Source organism: Vitis riparia, chromosome 2 (assembly GCF_004353265.1).
Source record: "Vitis riparia cultivar Riparia Gloire de Montpellier isolate 1030 chromosome 2, EGFV_Vit.rip_1.0, whole genome shotgun sequence".
Classification (NCBI taxonomy): Eukaryota; Viridiplantae; Streptophyta; class Magnoliopsida; order Vitales; family Vitaceae; genus Vitis; species Vitis riparia.
In genome coordinates, this window is record NC_048432.1 from 19,519,436 (window position 1) to 19,540,532 (window position 21,097).

The following is a 21,097-nucleotide window of genomic DNA, read 5'->3' on the forward strand; positions in this document are numbered from 1 at the left end:
TGAAAATGAACACCCGCAAACAAACATCATACTTCATTTACTAGCATGGAAAAAACCCAAAGCTCCCAATTCCCCGGGGACTGAATAAGATCATAAACCCGGTTCTCTCAGGTTTTATGTCTCAACAGAATTTGCAAATAAAAATATTCAAGCTCCAATAGGGATCGGTGAGGAAAATACAGAGACAGAAAACACTCTAGGGCTTAATTTTCGGTATTAACTGTCTGTAAATCTACAACACATAAAAATGCCAATCATTATACCAGTCACTCACCTTGGGATCATGAAGACACATGTGCCTGCTCTGGTAATGCCTTGATGGATTTAGGGTTTTGGAGGATAACTGGCAGCTGGATAGCCATGAGCCTGAGGAGGTGGGTAACCGTAGGGCTGCCCGTATGCAGGCTGAGGTGGATATCCAACTGAAGGAGGAAATGGCTGATCAATGCGTGACATCTGCTGCACAGGGGGTATGGCCATGGGTTGTGGTCCAAACATGCCATCTCGCTTGTCCATTTCAATCTTGTGTTGGGTCTGCAATACTCCACAAGAACATCAGTTAACATAGTGTGACGTGATATTTAGATTTAGATACGGTTTCTCATTTGCATGTGTTTGTTGTAGCTCTTGCTTACCTGCATACATGCACAAACCCTACAAAAACAAAATCAAACAGTAAGATCAGAATGATGTCTTACAATTCACTTAGCCATTAGTTCAATAGAGGGTAGGAAAAGAAAGCCTTACGTGCAATATACCATATCAGCCAAACAAGATAGTAACTGAGAAGCCTCTTGAATTTCATCACTTCCAACAATCATTGCCACTATGGAAAATATGCATGCAATTTGTTGGAGGCAGAACATGAAACCCTACATATCAGCAGGTAACAAGATTAACCAAATGCAAATGTGTATAGATTGGGTTTGATTGATTCATTGAGAAAGCATACGTACAATGATGCAATTGTCACATTTTGTTGTCTGTATGTTGAACTCATCTTGCAACAGAAAGCGGGTTGATGCTACCGAATTTCCAAAGCAGAGGAGAACCTAAACAAAAAGTGGAAAAGAAGCTTGGAATAATTGCCACATCAAGATAATTGACAAAGCCTCAGTGAACTGACTAAAAGAATCCATGAATTTGTTACACCTTGATAAAAAATATTCTTATCCCTAACCGTCAAACTCAAGATAATGTTGTCTTCACAAATGAGATGCTCCATGATGCAAAAACAAAAAAGCCTATATTCTGGTGATGGAGCTAGACAATTGTGAATCTCACAATCAGTAGTGCTAAACAAAAGATGGTATTATGTACAGTGCACTAGAACAATTTGCCATTGATCCATCACAACTGAGAGCAAATATACACACTGAATTTGAAAAATGGATTGTGATAATGCCATTCATTCTCCCCTACAGTTTTATTACAAAATGCCTATCTTTGATGTCTAAATGAAAGATAGCAAACAAGTAATTGAAGGCAGCCAAATTTTGAGTCAGAAAATGACAACAACGTGTGAATTCCCTCAATTTATAAAACCAGTCCCCCCTTTTTTTGTCATCCCATTAGAAAATCAGATGGATGATTAAAGTATTCCAATAAAATCCTGAAAGGAAGTGGAACAAGTGAGCAGGATGCAGAGAGCACACACTGAGAACGAGCATGCGCTCACACTGAGAACGAGCATGCGCTCACACACACACACACACACACATAATATTCTAGCTTTAAAGAAAAGATTCTACCCTTTTCTTTTTCTGGCTTTCTGATAGCATCTGCCTCCTGCTTCTCAGAAATAATATACAAGATGTAAAATATTGGCACTGTGGAAGAGGGTCTCAAAAGAAAAAGGAGTCTGTGTATTCTACAATCCCCGGTACAGCCTCTTGGGCATGCAGATCAGATAATGCTTGTATTTCTTGGTCTAGCCTTCTTCATGTTGATGCTATAAAAATATTTCTGGAGGATAAGAGAACAGGAGTTTTTCTTCCTTTTTATTAATTTTTTATCACTCAATAATTTTGGCAAAAATAAAAAGGAAGAAAAAAGGAGTACAGTTGAATTACAGCATAGGCAGATATGTTCAACCAAGGAATTTCTGGAGACATAAGATACGGTTAATTTAAGAGAACAACAAAGGAAACCAAAAAAGGAAATTTCATACCTCAGTGCAAAGGCAAAATTCTGGGCATCGGCTTTCTCCACACCTTCCACTACAGGGCATATAACCAGCACAACACACATACCTATGCAGACATGAGGAAACAATATTTACACTGACATCAATTCAGTTGACATCAAGACTTCCAAGGGAAATGGAGAGCACCTATTACCTTGACATATCATTATAAAGAGCTCTTTTGCGAAGCAAGTATGACACACATGGTGCACTGCAATGAAAAATTGGCAAATTAGACACTATTGTAATGGGATGAAAAACTTTTTTTTTTTTTTGACAAGTAGGGATGAAAAACATATCCATGTCTATGGCATGTGAGTTTAAAAAGTAACCAAAATCTCAAGGAACAAAGGTCAAGAAGCCCTTTTCCTGGCACATGAGAGAAAGAAAGAGAGAGAGATAATACTAAATGATAGATTTTAAGAAATAAAATAAAATAAAGCTACAAAAAAGATGTTAAATAAAAGATATAAGAAATTTTCAATTACAAACTTGGCTGGGTGATCTACACTCATCAGAAGCACGATATTCAGGATGGATGAGTGTTAAACTATCAGGTAGCAGGTTGACAATGTATATCAAGCTTATCCAAGCTAAATCCGGACAACCTTCCTTTAGGGCTTGCACATAAGCTCAGGAAATAAACACCAGTGAGGATTGAACTCATGGCCTCCCACAAAACAAGGTTCTAATCCTATGTTATGTTACTAATTAACTTAAAAGTTTGAGCTATTAGTTAGTGGTTAACAATGTTTGTCAAGGTTATTTGAGCTGAAGGCCTACTAATCCTTGGGCCAACGATGCATTTATTTGGGCTAAAGCACTAACAATAAGCATAACAGTGATAACAAGGACACTTCCATTCACATTTTATATGCAAGATTAAAAGTTTAATCATGGCAGTGAGCTCTGATCAGCAAAAATAAACATTTTGAAAACACAACAGAAATACATTGAAGTATGAAAATAATTTCAATACTTGATAAAACAAAACTGAATGTGGTGACAAAATCACAATAAATTGCATGAACAACAAGAAAACAATCTAGCTTTCTTATTTATTCATTATTTTTTGTTTGTCTGTGTGAATGGGGCAGCATGTGGGTATCCTCTATCCCATTTAACCAATCCACTCTTAACTTTGCAAGTACAAGACTTCGGAAGTTTTTGCAAGTAAAGCTGCGTCCTTGAGCACTCAATTCTTGCCCATGCTCCACTGCAATATTTTACAATCTACACAGCAGATTCGATCAGTGGCACCCTGATGTGAGAAGAGATATCACAGTACTTTGAAAAGATATCACTTTACTTTGAAAATATCTGTTCTACTAACAGTGCACTCTCCACTGAAACCTAAAGTTCTAGCACACGCCTATTGCTTTTTTGTAGGTAAGAGAGAAAAACACCAAACAGGGCACATCCAAGTACACAGGAAGTATAAGCAGCCTATAACTCATCTGGGGACCAAAGTATCAATAAAATCAAAACAAAACCCTACTTTGCTCTATAGCCTAATCATTCATTCACACAGACAAGAAACACAGCATCACTTCCTTCAATTTTCTTTTCCAAAACTCAAAAGTTCAGTCCCTTAAAGAATTTGCATATTCCGCGCTTTCCATGAACATCAACCCAAACATCTAGGAGAGGTTTTCCACCACTTCTTTCTACCTCTACTGCTGAACCTGCCAAACCAACTTGATAGTACCTCCTTCATCATCCTTGGAATAACCCAACCAACAAACACACACATACACATAAAAGAAAGAAAAACGCTATAACAATATAGAGTCATAGACCATGACCCTCGTGCAACTAAACAATGTATCAATAAATAGTTGAACATCTATTCATCTAGCTTGCAAATAGAACTTCAATTACCAATGATCAACCCTCTCTAAATAAGTTGACCATCCAAAAAAGGAAAGCTACTTCTAATGGAACCCAAGTCCCCCCAAAACTGGTTTTCTGAAAATCTGAAACCTACTCAATTTATTTAGAGAGCCCTAAAGAAAGTTCTTTTAAAATTCCCACCTTTAGAAGTTGTCCAAGCAATAGGATCATCTTTATCCCCCTCAATCTTCACTCTGTAAACATGCTCTAAGAAGGAACGAACTCACTCTTGTTCAGTCATGGAAGTTTTTTTTGAACCTAATATTCCAGTACCCTGTCTCTGACCACTGTCTGTAATCTGCAACTATGGCTTCCTTCTTCACAGATATTCCTGAATGCCAACCCCTATGCCCTCCCCAAACATATCCACCACTATACATCTCTAGAGGTTGTTCCCTTCCACCTCAAACCTCTGCAACCATATCCCCAGTAGTGCTTTATTTAAGAACTTCAAGTTCCAAAACCAAACCCAGCCAACCCACCCTCATTTTCCTTTTCTCTGCTATACCTGTTGTTGCAGTTCTAGGGAGTCATATTTATTGGTCACTAAACCACAGTAGTCAATGAGGAATTGACGGATAGCCAGCATGGCTATCTCTGCAATGCCCATTGCAGCCAAAATGCCTTCAAAAACCAACTGATGAAGATAAAGACATATGCTAATCAGAACAGTGTTCTACAATATTTATTCAGAACGGGGGCCATTCTACCATAAGTCAAAGGTATTACAGACAGTGGTCATTGTTATTTATTTATTTATTGGATCCAAGGTATTACAGAGGGTGGTCATACTTATTTATTTAATAAAGAAATAATAAGAAATTGGATTTCACAATGTTTCCTCACAACAATGGTTGGGATTGTTTCTGTCTGGAGAAGAAATTAATCTAGGGTTGATTGAGTTGATGAAGAAGACATAAGAAACAAAATTCTAACCTTCAAAAGTGTTCCCTGTGTCAAAGCAATTGTAGTTCAGACCTGTACTTTTCTCTAAGCAAGCTTCAGAGATTTATGTAAGTTCTAAAAAAGTGAGGTTCATTTCTCGACCGGGGAACCATGTGTTTGTCTGTTTTCTCGTTCTCAAGTTTAGACCCAAGAAAACCTCTCACACACTTCAATGTTAATCAATTAATCAATTTGACCACCTCTAAGAAGGCTTTCCACCTAAATCTCAGCCTACTGTGCTCAATCATTGTTTTCTTTCTTCCATTAATTGCTAGCTCTAAGTCTCTACAGTTGAGAAATCCCGAGTGTCACCCTAAGCAATAAAACATAGCCTCACAACAACAATCATGATACGAAAGACAAATTAGAACACCAAAATAAAAGCAAAATCAGATCTGAAACACAGAAAACCCGAAATACACAACAGATCCAAGTACTCACCACCAAAAGGCAAAGCAGCAATCTGCAGATAAACACCCACAAAACACAAACAAGCGATCAGACAAAGCAGAGAACAGTTGAGTAGATAGACAAAAAGAACAAAAACCCAAAAAGAAAAAAGAGAAAAAAAAAAAACAATCAGAGAATGAACCTATAATTAGAGACACGGAGCAAGAGCTTACAACGAGTGTCGGCTTGAATTGTGCCCATGAGATCGGTGTGCCAGAGATTCCGAAAATTCTGGCGCCCCTGCATCTTGTCCAAATACTCCTGCGACGCCATGTTCGTAGGATTCCTGCTTCTCTCCTCTCCTCACCTCACCTCACAATTACAATTACCCCAATAAAAAGCCCTAGATTTCGATATCCCCGACGACCTCAGAAATGAGAAGACTTTTGGACTTTTGAAGAAGGGGAACACGGAGAGAATTTTAATGTTTTTGAAAAGTGGCCGAGAAGGCAGGGCAAGAGTGAAAAAGTAATGCGGTCAACGGGGCTGGAAAAAGTAAAAAACACGAAACTCTTATGCCACTTTGGAAATAAGTGAAGTAGAGGGCCCCACTGAAAAGTTGCCATGCTCGCCATATATGATGTATCTCAGCAGAAGTGGACTGGTCTGCTCACTCGTGGTCGTGGGTCTCTCGCTCTCTCTTGAAGAGAGAGAAAGAAAACCGAGAAAAGAGAAAATGGAAAATGGCTTTTGTTTGTACTGAGAAAGAGTCCATTTGAGGAGTGATTGAATAAACCACGAACCCAAGTGTCCTCATTTGCTTACCTGTGTCTGTTTCGTAACCATATTGAATTGAAGCATGCAAATACAGGAAGCAGAGGAAGAAATATATATGTATTGACAAGCTTCTCCTGCTCTGTCTAGTGTTTTCTTATCTTTTTCCGTTAAGAATTGAACTCCAATGGCTTCTGATCTCTTCCTAATCGACGATGTCGTTTCATCTGATATCGACGTCGACCTCCAGTTCCTGTCCGACGCCTTCTCTCCCTTCTCCGACTCGCCTCTCGACTTCCTCCAAGCAATTCAGGATGACCCAGTGAAGGAGAAGCCAGAGGATGAGGTTGAGGTTGAGGCTGAGGCCCAGGTGGTGGAGCAGGCTGTTCCGTCTGTTCCGATGCTGCATTCGTCGCCGCCTAGTCGGGAAATGGAGAGCCTCTCGCTTCGCCGGAGCACCCATTTGGCGGTGGTGGAGAATGGGACGGGTTTGGCGAGCGGGTTTGTGGGGCTTTCTGGTTTGGATGCTGTGAAACCAGAGCAACGTGGGGTGAGTTTGGAGGAGTGTTTTTACAATCCTGTTTTCGGCGCTCACAGCTATGGCGGTGATGAGAGTGCAGCGAGGATGATGCAGAGGAGCTTTAGCAGCCACTCGTTCGACGGGAGACGTGGGTTTTTGTTTCAGCCTGGCTTCAATGCTCCGCCGGGGTCTCCCAATTTCCAGAATCCAATCATCCGCTCGCCGGAAAACCTCTTTTTCAACGGCCACATGAGACGGGTTTGTAGCGCTGGAGACTTACAAGTTCGTTTCTTATCTGTTTTACCTTTCCTCCCACCTTTTTTACTCTCAGGAATATGACAGAAATAGAAAAATAAATTAATGAAAACACCGTTTCTCACACATTTTCCTTTTCTCTCATTTTTCCGAGAAAATGAAGTCTTAAAATAAATAAAAACTCCAATATCATATAAAATTTCACTGTCTCCCACACAGACCAACCACAGGCAATTCTCACCGGATGCGGCCAGCTTCAGGGTGGGGCGTTACAGTGCTGAAGAGAGGAAGGAGAGGATTGACAAGTACAGAGCCAAGCGCACACAGAGGAATTTCAACAAGACAATCAAGGTAACTTTCTTGATCACAATTCATTCAATCAATCAAATTCATGCTCTCCATCACTCTATCACTAATCTGAAAATGTGATCGTTAGTATGCATGTCGAAAAACACTAGCAGACAGTCGCCCTCGAGTACGTGGCAGGTTTGCACGCAATGATGAAATTGAAGAAACTCCCAAGGCTGAATGTTTCAATGCCTACGAATACGAGCAACAGCCATGGGTAATTCTCAATTTTACTCTTGAAATTGAAAGCACTTTTGTTACCTTGGAAAGCATCAACATTGACTTTCTCGCTCAATATATGAATAAAAGTTGGTGCTTATACAAGTGAAATGTTGATAGTCAATTAATAGGAGTTGTTCCCTGCTTACATGAGCACCAACCGACCTGAGAAACAGGACAAGAGACACAGAAAATTTAATTTATGACTCAGTAATGAGGTTTGGATTTGTATGTGCAGGCTCATGACTTCCATGAAGGAGGATATGGTGGACGAGCAGTGCGAGGAGGACCCTTGTACAACAGCTATGGCTCCACCCCATTTCAGTACTATGGCTTTGGGTAGTCCAAGCCTTTTCAGGAGGAGCTTTCTTGGGATGTATAGATCCGAAAAATGAGCCCACACAATCCTCTTATTCAGTAGAGAGGTACTTGAATAAACCACCAACATATGGGTACATAGTAGTTGTCTCCATTAGATAGAAGCCTTTTCCAAATGTTTCAGGCAAATGTAGTTGCGCTCTTGTCTTTTTCTTTTCTTTTTGGCTCACTTTTCATTCTCTAGTTTGTAAATGATACAATCAATTATGACTTTGTTATGATATAAATCTTTTACCTCATCTGGCATATCATGTGGTTATATCAATGGAGCTCCACAGAAAAAATTACCAACATACTAATTGGCCTAATTCCATTGAAGTGACTAAGATTATGTTATTTGCATATGGTAGTAAGAACAAGGTTCACAGTAGCTCCTGTTGCCTGATAATTATGGGAAGCGTTAATCTGGTTATCTTTAGTTGCTCAGTGTTGTTCATTAGCTGGTAGTTTCTGGTTGGTTCTCGTTACTGTGTACTGCATTGTTATTGGTTGCAAATTGGCACGCAACAAAAATGTTGTACACCATTTATGTGTAACCAGCTAGTTGTAGGATGTAAGATCACTGATGCATCTAGCATTTGCTTAGGTCTCGCTTCAAGCTATATGCGACAAAATTGCTTGGCGTGTGCAGTCTGTATAAGGTCTATCGTGAACCTTTGTTTGTGTACGGCGATTCTAATTACCATATCTGTACTATGCGTTAATCCTTAGTTCACTCTTGTATTGGCACTGTCGCCTATCAAGACACGACAAAAACATTCAACTTGTATCTTCCATATACTCTCTTTGAAAATGTAATTCTTCTTTAGTTTAACTCAACCGAGTTATTTTATTTTTGAAAAGCTGGAAGTATGAAATTTGCTGGTACATGAAGTACCTAAGATTAGGGAAGGTCATGTTGAAGGGCAGCTCAGAAATCATCAAATGACTGGATGTATTTGACAAATAAGGTAGCTATGTTCAAGGGCTGCTTCCAAATCTTTAGATAACAGGATGGTAATGGATGTCCTTGAGAATTAAACATCTAGTTCTTTAATGTTTTTTACAAATTGGGATGCAGGAGTCTAATTTATTAGACTAAGTATGCATGTTGGAGTTCAAGACCATGTCCTACAGACATGGTAGTTGCCGATATGTTAAATTCTCTTAGACAAGGCCAGACTTCTCTCATTTCAGGAAGGGCCTTCCCAGAGAGGCCCTAGTGAAGCCATTGTCTGCCAACAATGTTAAAAAAATATAGTAATGTCCCACCAAGATTCTTATGGGTATAAAAGTCTCTTTGGAGATAAACAGAATACTCTGATGAAGTTACAGCTTCTTTTGCTAAAAGGGACATCTCATAGGTGTATGAAAGAGACAAATCAGGCCGCATTTGAAGTCCTTACTGCTTAGGGCCTCAAAAAGAGGAAGTTGAGGCTTGTTTGTTTTAATCTGCAGGATGTTTTTTTTTCTGGTTTCCCTTAGAAACAACTTCAGTAGCTGCTCGGTGAATCAAGTTTTGCACGAACATGAAGCACCTAACAAACATATGAATCAGGTTTTCCACAAACACAATGCACCTGAGCCCAACACTAGTGAAGTTACACTTTTTCTTCTCATAGTCATTGTTGTAATCGATTAAGTTGAAAGAAAGCACGACGCTTGGCAACCATAACGCATGATGCTGCACTATGGAGATGCTCTGGTGGGGTCCAGTACATATAATCATGTTCAATTTGTTGTTTAACTGTAAGAAGCTCTATAAGGTTTTCTTGGGCACGACCAAATTTGGGGAAATCATAAAGGCAGAAAAGAATTAATTGTTTTCCATATCTTTAAGACAACAAAGGAAGAGAGTGGGACCTTGGTTTTCCATTAGAAGATTTTTTATCAGTTTTTTATATAGGTGTGGGGGTTGGAGGTTGGTGTTATGTATCGAATCAAGACCAGTCAAGGAATTTCCAAGGCTAGAGGATAGCCAATACCCAATTCTGCTTCAATCATTTTCTGGTTTGGTCAAGTCTTTAGCCCCAATGATAAAACTTGTGAAGAAGCAACAGGTGTTGAAGAAGTGTGAATGACACAAACCCCATCTTGCCAACAAGGGGAATATCTTTTTCCCCAGTTAGTATGATAAGAACTTTAAAATCAAAGTGTTGTTGATGAGCATCTTGTTTTATACCGAAAGCAAACCTATACGTTATATTGTAGCCAAATATGATTTGAAATCCAAGGGAAAGAACCGACCCAGTTTACAGGCATTGTCCACAAAAGGAAACAAGCTTAATATTCACACTGTCGGATCTCGAATCTTATTAAACTGGCTAACACCTTGAAGATTTAGAACACAATAGGATAGTTTTTGGGACCATTCCAGCATTTCCTTTGTTGAGTCTGGGCAAGCAAGTGATGGTGGAATGGTTTATTATATTAGGCAATAGAAAGAGATGCTTTGATTGTAAAGCTTGTATCTCACTAATAAATTCTCAGGTCATAACCCTCATCAAATTCTTAGCATCTTCAACTAACCATTTTTATATATCATTTGACCAGCTTCCTTTTACAGAAAGATATCAAGATTTTTTACTGATGGGACCCCCTGAAAGACTAGCTTCCATGTTTAGATGTACTGCAGCCTATGCTATCAGTGAAACCACATAGAAACACCATGTGCATGCATCCAAATAAGCCACAAAAGTAGAGACAAAGACATATCGTTGATCCAAGGCCCCTATAGGCTTTTCCTGGCCACAAATTCGATCATTCATGGTTGGTAGATTGCTGGAAACAATCTTTTCTGTTGTGATAATCAAATGTATGCGTGTGCGTGTGTGAAGTGAGAGATGGAAAGAGATGGGGAACTGACTTAATGGAGGGAGCAGAAAGCAAAAGAATGCTTATTAAATTGGATCAACAGCATGCACCCAACTAACAATGATTCCAGAGACTCACTTTTGACTAAGCACAATCTAAGAAGCATTAGTTCTTAAAAACTCTACTTCAATACCCTATCACTGCACTGCTATAGATTATGAGATGATTAGCCCATAAGCTTGTTATTCTAAGATGCCCTAGCTTTTATCAGGGCAAGAAGACTATGAGATGGAAATGAGTGATCGGAAAGTAGAGAGAATTGTGTTGTCCTTTTGTCCAGTCCAAGAAAAGGGCTCCTATGACTTGTCTTGCAATAATATGCAGAAATTCATATTATAAGCTTAGGTGTGCACGAATGGAATATGATTATCTAGTGGACCGGCTTATTTTTTTTGTAATATTGTCTACAGTTGACAGGGAGAATCCAAATGCCCATCAATGATGAAACTTTTGATAAAAGGAAACAGAATCTTTACGAAAAGAAAATCAGGAAAAGGAACCCTCACAAGCATTCAGAATTCGCGTTAGTTGTCATTTAACACCTAGCAGGAACTGAGAGTTAGAATCAGTTAACCAAGACATTAACAATATTGCTTTACCCTGAAAATAGGAACTTGGTCTTAAAACCATTCCAAATTCATTTCAGAAAACTGATCGTGGTACAGGTTGAGTTGGATTGCTTCTGGGCATTGTTCATTTTTTTTCTTGAGGCCACTGATGGCTTGTGTTTGACTAAACCACAAGAGGGTTCTATTAGAACAATATAGTATAGCAATTGCATTCAAGACTTTGTTATGATTTGTGCACTTAGTCCTCCTTTGCTGCAAACAATTTTTTATTCTCTCCTGTCTCCACTACTTACTGATATGGACGATGTACATGTATACTAAAGCAGAAAGTGTTGTAATTTGCTTTGTGCTCTCTCTCAGCCTAGTGCTTTTGAGTTGATTAAGTGAATCTTTTGCCTTGCTGGAAGTGGGCTTTTCCTTTTCTTTCTGTGAGCAATAGGTGTAATTACACTCTTTCTTAGGAGGGCATTGATAATCAACTGTAATTTATAAGACCTAAAGGCACCAAGGAATGTTGCAAAAGCAGTCAAAATGCTAGTAAGTACCTAGGTCCTTTGCAATGGAAAAAGAAAAAGGAAAAAGATTCCTCCAACGTGTGAAGAATCCAAAAAGGGTTCCATCAACTCTTGCTCTCTCTGGGAAAGTTCTTCAAGTTGTGTTGTTAGTGGGGTCTTTCACCAACTTCAGGATGGTGACAGCTTGGTGCATGCTTCATGTGGCTGCGCTTCAGACAGCTTCAAATTCAATACCTAACACAGAGTTGAGGCTTTCCCATCACCATTCAGCACTGCTTGTGACATATTTCTAAAGAAGCACAGAGCCGCCTCCAATCGCTTCTTCCACTTTCCCACTCCCAACTACTACATCCCTTTAGTGGAGCAGACTCTCCCAGTGACACTATGAAAAGTGTTTGATTTTGTAGAAAGTTACTGAGCTACCGGGTCTGTTTCTCGTTTTACCTCTCACAACCAGTTAGCTACCATTTAGTGCTGTTTTCACATAAGGTTTCTCACCAACCAAACATCATTGCTTATGAAAATAAGAAGACAAACGGAGAAACCCTTATGACTCCTTTCCAGAGTTTCAGCTGGGACCGACTCTGTCTTGATGAGGAAAGTTGACTTTGGCTGTGAGGGCCTCCCTCTTCTAGTTAATCAAATTTTTGCCCCATTCAAATAAAAATTTTGAAAGAACCACAACCAGAAATTTCAAAACATTTACCCCCTAGAAAGATAACTAAACGAGAGAGGGGAGAGAGCATTCAATATAGAAAAATCCAGCACAACGCTGCTTTCCTCGTAGACCCTGTTGAATGATTAAGCTATATTTCTATTTTGTTGCTAACACTAAAATATTTATTAAAATTTGAAAACACACATTGGGAAGATTCAACATAGGATAATCACCTGAAAATATTGGTTCAGAATCAATCTACTTTCTGCACAACCAGTCCAATTTTCTTTTCTTTCTTTCTTTCTTTCTTTTTTTTTTTTTTGGAAAAAAAAAATCTCCACGTTCACATAGGTTTAAACCAGAGGTATTTGTCAGCAAAACAATGCAATTCCAATCAAAACAAAATTTATATAAAACCAGTTTCCCATGCAGCACCTCTCTTCTTAAGGAGCACTGGATTCGTGGTTCTCTGGTGATCTGTTTGTTTCAAGGGGTGGTAGACTCAACACAGGCACTCTGTTTTGAGAAATATACAAAAAGCCTACTCATCTTGGCATCATATATTATTATTAAAAGGAAGCCCATCATTGTGGATGGTTCTTTAGTCATATTTCTCTCAGCCAAAGCGTCTCTTGAATAAATGATGTCTCTTGGATGGATCCTTGGGCTTACCCTTGATCTGGCCCTGCCCACCATGTTTGTTGCGTCCAGTACTGCAGTAAAGGAAAAGTAGAGTAAACACCATGCAAGTTAAGAGCCATATGAAAGAGTGGTAGACTGATTTTTCCGTGTTGAATTTAAAAAAGTGAAGCAGGACACGAAGGGATACCCATACTTGTATTCCATGTAAACCATCCCACTAGCACCAGACATGGCACTCATGGATCCCACAGATCGACGAGCTTTTTGGAGTGCTATGTCATCTGCATCTTCATCTAATTGCTCTAGACCAACTGCATCATCACCTGCACTTAATACCTGTGGTCCAAAACAGTTTAGAAATTTCTAGCTCGGTTAATAATGCTTGAAGTGCAAAGGGCACTAGAAGTGAAACCTTTCCAAGAAGTGCCAGTTGCTCATCCAGGCGGTGGTAGCTCAGATCAGCGCCAGAATCAGGCGGAGGCAAGCTTGTTATTATCTGTCAGTATAATTGGGAAAATGAGCATAATTGTGCCGATTATGACCTCCAAGAAGAGGAAGACAAAACACTGTAAATACATTAGCATCCTGACCATGGAAGTTTCCTACAGAACACACATAACTACAACTATTGCAAAAGGAGTTGAGCTCATGAAGGAACAGCCAGAGATGTAGCTGGCTCACTATTCTTGATATCTTGCCACATTTTATTGAAGGCGTTCATAAATAGGATAAGGTATTAAAAATGAGATAAATATAACAGAAAATGGAAAGAAAAAGTTTTCCTCAACTTATATAACTTCATTTTAACTGCTAAGCATCAAATGCCACGCTGCCTGATCACACTGGGAAACCATTCCTGAGTGTAACAAACAAAAGTGTGGCATGTTTAATGGTATATCTAGCTCTAGGCCATAGTGACAATATCCCCGCCGATTGCAGAAAGTGATCTGTCTGGAAAAAGGTGCAAAGTTCAATAATAAAATAATAAAAGCAAGTACCTTAAAGCTATAACCTTGATCAATCAAGAACTGCTGCCTTTTTGTTGAGTAGTACATCTCCTGTATTCAACAGAAAGCTCATGCATGAGCAATTGTAAGGAGGATAGATTTGGCAGTAAGGAGCAATTCTGTTAAGATGTAATTTAAGCATATCAAAAAAGGTTGGCAGGAGAAAAAGATAAAACACCTGTGTATCTGTAGATACGAGGGAATAGAAAAATGCATTGTACTCCTCTTTACCTCCAGCCAACCTATCCTGAAGTCGACCCTGCCAATCCAGTTGAAAAACTTGGGATAAATTATAATGAAAAACTTCAGAAAAGAAGCTTAAATGAATGGCATTATAAAATTAGGAACAAACTTATGGACCGAGCCTCAGATAAATGGTTGGCAGGACAGTAGATGCATGAGATGGCATATTTATATCCAATGGCTACTTTTCTTTTCTTAAGATGAAAAACAATTGGAATCTCATCCCCGTACAAAAACAGGTTCAAGTTTTACTAATAAGCATCCAACCAATCTCTATAACATAGGGTATCATTAGTTTTAAGAGTTACAAGGATACTAAAATAGACCATACTATCACAATGAAAATTTTCACATTATATAAGAGACTGAAATTAATAAGCACTGTATAATATGACATGAGGATTCAAATGAAGTGTGACTCAATATTGATTATGCATAATCTTCCATAATAATGCCAACCAAAGCTATTTTTCTTCCCATGAACCCACCATTAAGGTGGAGCTAGGAATTCACATATACTCATTGAAGATGAGGGAAACATACCTTTGCCCTAAGAATACGACCCAATCGCTGGGCTTCTTGACGTCTTGAACCAGCATGGGAAGAAATTTGAATAATCACATTTGCTTCAGGAATATCAATTGAATTATCTCCCACCTATGAACATCGAAATCAATGGTGTACCAATCGACTGAGATAAGTTGCCTCAACCTTCACATGCATGTGTGTTGTAATGGATATGAGAGATATGGTACTGGTAGAACCAAAAACTAATTCCCTTTCTAGATTGGTAATTGATTCAAAAACTGATGATGAACTTTCTCATATGAAACTAGCCCAAAAAAGCAGCCCTCTCCGACCAGTAGAAGCAACTAGTTATCATATAACTGAATTTCACCAGCAAGAATATGTGAGCTTGCCTACAGCCCAAATAAAACTTAACCACCCAGGCTTTAAAAAATGTAACTTCAAATAATTGTGTTGTAAATAGAGAAAATCATGAGCCACATAACATAGAATCTGAGCCTAATTTCAAAATATGCAGACCAATAGGATCATATTAACTTTTATGCAAAATACCTTTGAAAGAAAAATAGTGTTCACATCCTTGTGAGTTTTGAAAGCCTCAAGAATTTTTGTTCTTTCAACGTGGCTGCATGTCACACAAACAAATCACTAGTCATTGATGGGAAATAGCACATGGAAAAACAAGTTCCAATAAGTGGTAAATATCCATGAAAACCTGGTGGCACCATAGATCATAGGTTTCCGAAGCTTCATTGCATACTCTGTGAGTGCAAAAAGATTGTCAGCAAAAACAATTATCTTGTCACCACGCTGCTGCTCATGGAACCGTATTAAAAACTCACAAGCCCTAAACTTATTAGGGTTCATCACATAAAGTGCCTGAAAACATAAGACAGCAGTTAAGATGTCACAAAAATTACATAAACAAATGCATGTTGACATGTCACAAAGAAATAAATAAATGCATACAAACACATAGATTCATGCATATAAGTATGAATGTATGTGTTTTTATTGAATTAACCAAAGAAATGCTATACAGCTACAACTATGGTTTCGTAAAATAGTAATAAGGAAAGCCCATTTAAAGAGACTGACAAGCATAAAGTAGCATACTGATTTATGATGTTTAAATATGATATATTGATTTTTGAAGACCATCAAACCTGCTTTTTCTTGGAATTTTCTTTCTTTAAATATTCAGCAAAAAACTCCTTTGTCATTGGACACCATACTTCAGCACACTGTACATTTGCAATAAATCCTCCTTTAACTAAATCCAACCAGTTTGCTTCATAGAGCTTGGGACCAATCAGGAAGTTCAAATCTGTAATCCTCTCATCCTCTCTGACAAGTGTAGCTGTATTTCAATAAGTTAACAATTTTAAAATTTTCGGCAAGAAAGGTAAAGGTTGAATGTGAGGATGTGTATAAATGAAATTTATCAGGTAGCTACCAGTAAGCCCAAGTTTGCAGTGAGATTTAGTGATGCTGATGACCTTCCGAAACATGTGAGCAGGAACCACATGCACCTGAACAAATAATGACATATTGAAACAGATGTATGCATCATCAACCCACATTGGATGATTAATATTACCTAAAAAGCTAAAGGCCATGGAGCATAAGATAATTACCTCATCCATGAGAAGCAATCCCCATTCTCTATTTCTTATTTCTTCAATAATCTTCTCAGACTCTTCAGACCGCTTGCCACCAAAAGCAACCATGTTATATGTTGTCACAACCACCCCAGCATTACCCCGGAACCTTTCCTTACTATCAGATGTGAACCGACATATCTGTTCATCTCGTATGGTAGACCACAGCTTGAACTGAAAGGCCCACTGATCCACAGAAACAGCATTTGTTGCTAAACAAAGGCAGCTCTTACGTATTCGGCAGGCTGCAGAAACACCAACTAAGGACTTTCCTGCACCACATGGTAGTACAATAATACCAGATCTTGCTCTACCTGCAATTCCCCAAAGAAGAAAAATAAATGAATGAATAAAAAAAATATAGAAATTGCAGGTTAAGATGAACTACGAAGACATGCTTTAGAATTTAAATCATTTTGTTAACCAAAGCAGATAGAACATAGGGAAAGTAAATCTTAATAGAACAACAAAAATGAGGCCTCCAATGATATTATAAAATTGCATATAACATCATGTTTCTTCCATGTCTTTGGAAATTTTCTATGATGCTAAGAACTGGGGTTGATGAAGGCTGTAGATAATGGGGGATGTGACTTTCATGATCCAATATAAGTACATCAACAATTATTCAAGGTAAGTTGATAGAGAGAAAAAGGCAGCAAGCCGTAATTATAAAATAACCTCACCATTCCCAAACATTTTACTAAGACTCTTTTCCTGATAAGGACGTGGCTGTGCTTGTGGCTTCAGTTCCATATCAAGATCAGGGTTGACCTGTGGTGTGAAAAGAACATTAATCAATAAATTGAATAGACTACCAAACTCCATAATGTTCAGTCATGTCAAAAATAGCTATACATCTTCCTTTACTCAACATCCCTGATTACTCATCTAAATATTCCTATATTTCATTTACAACAACAAAATTAATAAGTATTAACTCACAGTATCGTTCCTGAAGTCATACTCCTCCAACATGGGATAATTTAAAGCATTGGGCAAGCACCGTTGCTTCACATTTTCAACCTGTCAATCAAGATAACATTCATAAGAAACTTACCAACTAAAGGCACAAAGAATCTAGATCTCCTCTAATTCAATCTAAAAAAAAAAAAAAAACATTAAACAGCAATAGTTATAAACTTTGGTAGTTTGCATTGGAATGGAACTCTGTTCAATTTATAGATGGGCTAATTTCCCACAAGATTTTCTGGGGAAAAAAAAAAACCTTCAATAAAAGAAACCTATAGGTCAAAACACAGGAGCCAAGTAAAAGGTAACATGTGCCTGCCCATTATAAGAGCAGGGCCATCAAATTCAAAGTACTAACTCCCATGTGAGGTTCAGTCTTCAACAAAATGGTTCTTAGGGACCTAGCCAACGCACAGATGAATTTATACCAAACAACAAACTATTTATACGGCAGTTCCTTGATATTATGCATAACACCCAGCAAAAATTGTCCAGTCCTAATGACTACAGAACATTGCCTTTCTAAATAACAAAATTAAGATAAAAAAGGCCAGAAAATTTTGAGAGATGAGGATTAAGTACAAAATATACAGAAACTGCAGCAATCATATCTACAAAAGGAAAACAGACACGCCTTGCCTGTCCACCATTCTCCTAATCTTAGGAAGCTCATAAGTATTGGATGAAATGGTGATCTAGAGTCATTCAGGTAGGGTTTGGGGAAGACAAGAGAAAAGAAGATGAGAAGTGAGGAACAGATTCTGTGAGCCATATCTTGGCTTACATTCTAAGCCGTAGGTTTTATTATTAGTTCAGTTTGGCATACGTCCTGTGTACTCTGGTATACCTTTTTCTTTTACTAATTTATACAAACCCATCTTTACCTATTAAATAATAAAAAAAATAAAGGTTGTCATTACATTGTGCAGGCTCATAGTCATTTTGACCAAGTATTTTAATTCCAACAAGAACCACTAAACTGAATCAGGATGACCAGAAGCAAAATGATTTGTGACAAAGTGAAGGACTTCTAGTCCCCTTCAGCTGGAAGGCCCAAAAATACCATAAAAATGACAAAATTGGCAGAAAGTCCAATGGTGCATGGGGCAACATGTATCATGGATAATCTAGTACAGTCAATTTCAAAGTATCAAACATTGCTTACCTGAGCAGGGTCAACCTCAAAAGAATGGGTTTCTTTTTCTTCAGCTGCAGCTGCCAATTCTGCTTCATTTATTAACTCATCATGGCGACCTTCGATTTCACCAACTGTTTTGCTGATTGTAAATCCGTCATTTCCATTTGAACCCTAAACAGGAGCCGATAATAGTTAGGTCTAAAGATATAATTTATAGGACAAAATTACAAAAGCATAAGATAGTGCTCCTAAGAAGACAGTATAAAGCTGCTACACTGGACAGCCACATAGGATATTGAACCAATACAAGGAGGTAAGAAGCAAGGTAAGTTCAAAAACATACAATCTAAATAAGCGCATATCACAAGAAGCTACTAAATTCAATTACATAATAACACTCAATAGTATGAATTCTTATAGTATTATATGCATATACATATTGAACAGAGAAATTTAAAAAACTGTAGGGCATAATATTGAACTTTACATCATGCCACAACAATATTACTTGCATGTGAACAAACTAGCATACAAGGAATTAAGATGGCATGTCAATATACAATGTGCCAGGGGTCATGGTTACATGGCAAATATTCATAGTAGGTTGGACTGACATATAGTATTCATCATAACTTCCAACCAACTAATCACCAAGATCTAAAACCATCAACTAAATTATGCACGACAATAAAAAATATTCTGTGTGAATCATGACATTGAGAACAATATAAGTATCACCATGGCGTTAAATATAAGTGGGTATCTACAATTTTACAAGTACCAGTGTCTATTTCTAAAAAATTTTGTCCAAAATTGCCATGCTTTATTACTTATTACTAACATTTTTCTAAATTGATATTTATAATCATATCTATGTATTATTTAGCCTCAATATGATGGAATGTATCAATACTTTCTTCCTAGGAGGTCACCATGAGAAAATGCAATTAGAATATAATTATAGAAGAATGCAATCAGATGCACCACAATAATGTGAATGAAAAACACTAAATCACTGTCACCATATCTCCACATATTCTTCCAGATCATGAATTTCAAAACACAGCAAGGAATTTGTACACACACTTTAAAGACATTAAATAACCTCGTGAGAAATCCTAGAACGAGATATCACTTCATCCCGAAGCAATGTCTTCAACACCTACACATAATAACCATTGGATCAGAAAAATTTAACCAAAAGCTCTGTTTGATTATAACTGTTCAACACACAAATGCAGAACCAACTTGCCTCTGGGAATGGGGACTCGACAAAGTATCGATTTTTTTTAAGCACGAGCTTTACTTTGCCGTAATTAGCAGTGGAAGCATGTATAAAATCAATCATCTCCTTGGGGAGTTTGGTCTTTGACAATTTACTCAAAACAGCTATAATTGTTTCTGTTTCAAGACCAACCGACACTGCCGCATACAATGAGTGTGGGGTCAAATTGTATTCGTGCATGGACTCAGGCCTGCAAATTTTTTTCATAAAGATAAGTGTTGGGCAAGTTCGGAAACAGCAACTAATATCGCTTAAATTTACAAATGAGTACCTGCAAACTGGTTCGGCTATGGCAATGAGAAAATCATAGGCTTGTTTGTACAAAGGCGAGAAAGTTTCAAGAAAGATTCGGCCATCAGCGCAGGCCCATAATGGTCTATTGGAATGATCGACCTTCAGCTCTAACTTGGTGAAATCTCTCTTCTTCCCTTCTTTCTCGCCTTGAATCAATCACAATTCAATTCAATCCCAACCAATCAAACAAACAAGAATAATACACAAACATAAAAATCACGATCAAGAATAGATTTAATTTGTTGGGTATCAAGATGTCCAAATACCATCTCGATAATCATCTTCGAACTCTTCACCATAATACGCATCTTCATCTTCAACAACCGGGTTCTTGTGCTCATCCTACAAAAGAAAAAAAATATATATATAACCCAAAATCCAAATGAAAATCAAATGGCGGGTTTCGAAAAACCTTGGAAGATGATTTGTGCCTTTTGCTGGGTCGGCCCTTTTCACCTGAAAATGGGAATGTAAGATTCAAATATATGATGATTCGCCAAAAATAAATAAAATATGGGTTTGTTCTTTTAATCTACCATGGCCCATTTTTAGGGATCGATGGATGGAAATTTGAACTTCTTCGTGTGAGCCTGACGAAGCGAGGTTGATGGGTTGTTTCACACAAGAGAAATTTCGAGATAATTAGGATGAATGAGGAAGCGAGATTGTTTTCTGGGTGGAGCGAGGAACCGCCTCCTAAGTTTATAGGGTAAGCTGAAACTCAGAGCGGGGTCCACAAAAGGTGTGGGATTTTTTTATTTTTTTCGTTTTTAAAATCCAGTGAAAACGAAAAATGTGTATATATATAATAATAAATAGTTTTGA

General features: G+C 38.0%; 3 protein-coding genes across 4 annotated transcripts; 1 reads left to right on the forward strand and 2 right to left on the reverse strand.

Moving 5' to 3' along the window:
- Positions 1-5,893, reverse strand: LOC117933592. The gene is made up of 8 exons (XM_034855028.1): positions 5,647-5,893; positions 5,465-5,486; positions 2,340-2,396; positions 2,171-2,252; positions 957-1,052; positions 748-872; positions 636-654; positions 1-534 (listed from the first exon to the last, which is right to left on the reverse strand). Exons 1-8 carry the CDS (start codon positions 5,744-5,746, stop codon positions 325-327), a joined length of 711 nt encoding a protein of 236 aa, XP_034710919.1. The 5' UTR covers positions 5,747-5,893; the 3' UTR covers positions 1-324.
- A 213-nt stretch (positions 5,894-6,106) lies between these two features.
- LOC117933578 lies at positions 6,107-8,146 on the forward strand. 2 transcript variants are annotated; one of them, XM_034855010.1, is made up of 4 exons: positions 6,107-6,989; positions 7,182-7,313; positions 7,399-7,527; positions 7,768-8,146. In XM_034855010.1, exons 1-4 carry the CDS (start codon positions 6,375-6,377, stop codon positions 7,870-7,872), a joined length of 981 nt encoding a protein of 326 aa, XP_034710901.1. In that variant the 5' UTR covers positions 6,107-6,374; the 3' UTR covers positions 7,873-8,146. The 2 variants fall into 2 exon arrangements, with proteins under 2 accessions (XP_034710901.1, XP_034710909.1); XM_034855018.1 differs by having other exon boundaries at positions 6,107-6,965.
- A 4,727-nt stretch (positions 8,147-12,873) lies between these two features.
- On the reverse strand, positions 12,874-20,951 carry LOC117933307 (general transcription and DNA repair factor IIH helicase subunit XPB1). The gene is made up of 20 exons (XM_034854677.1): positions 20,809-20,951; positions 20,685-20,728; positions 20,539-20,614; positions 20,250-20,418; positions 19,946-20,168; positions 19,799-19,855; positions 18,721-18,864; positions 17,529-17,609; positions 17,270-17,357; positions 16,560-16,897; positions 16,379-16,454; positions 16,089-16,282; positions 15,638-15,801; positions 15,475-15,547; positions 14,938-15,051; positions 14,330-14,410; positions 14,143-14,202; positions 13,557-13,640; positions 13,338-13,480; positions 12,874-13,215 (listed from the first exon to the last, which is right to left on the reverse strand). Exons 1-20 carry the CDS (start codon positions 20,816-20,818, stop codon positions 13,119-13,121), a joined length of 2,316 nt encoding a protein of 771 aa, XP_034710568.1. The 5' UTR covers positions 20,819-20,951; the 3' UTR covers positions 12,874-13,118.
- Positions 20,952-21,097: the final 146 nt, after the last annotated feature.

Excerpts from the sequence above, each read along its gene's own strand:
- LOC117933578 (XM_034855010.1), top strand. The coding sequence starts at position 6,375 with ATGGCTTCTGATCTCTTCCTAATCGACGATGTCGTTTCATCTGATATC. Across the intron at positions 6,990-7,181 it reads GTAGCGCTGGAGACTTACAA|ACCAACCACAGGCAATTCTC; the intron begins GTTCGTTTCTTA and ends TCTCCCACACAG. Across the intron at positions 7,528-7,767 it reads AATACGAGCAACAGCCATGG|GCTCATGACTTCCATGAAGG; the intron begins GTAATTCTCAAT and ends TTGTATGTGCAG.
- LOC117933592 (XM_034855028.1), bottom strand. The coding sequence starts at position 5,746 with ATGGCGTCGCAGGAGTATTTGGACAAGATGCAGGGGCGCCAGAATTTT. Across the intron at positions 2,397-5,464 it reads TGCTGCTTTGCCTTTTGGTG|TGCACCATGTGTGTCATACT; the intron begins GTGAGTACTTGG and ends TTTTCATTGCAG. Across the intron at positions 873-956 it reads AATGTGACAATTGCATCATT|GGTTTCATGTTCTGCCTCCA; the intron begins GTACGTATGCTT and ends GCTGATATGTAG.
- LOC117933307 (XM_034854677.1), bottom strand. Across the intron at positions 15,548-15,637 it reads ATGATCTATGGTGCCACCAG|CCACGTTGAAAGAACAAAAA; the intron begins GTTTTCATGGAT and ends TGTGACATGCAG. Across the intron at positions 15,052-15,474 it reads ACACTATTTTTCTTTCAAAG|GTGGGAGATAATTCAATTGA; the intron begins GTATTTTGCATA and ends CGATGTTCATAG.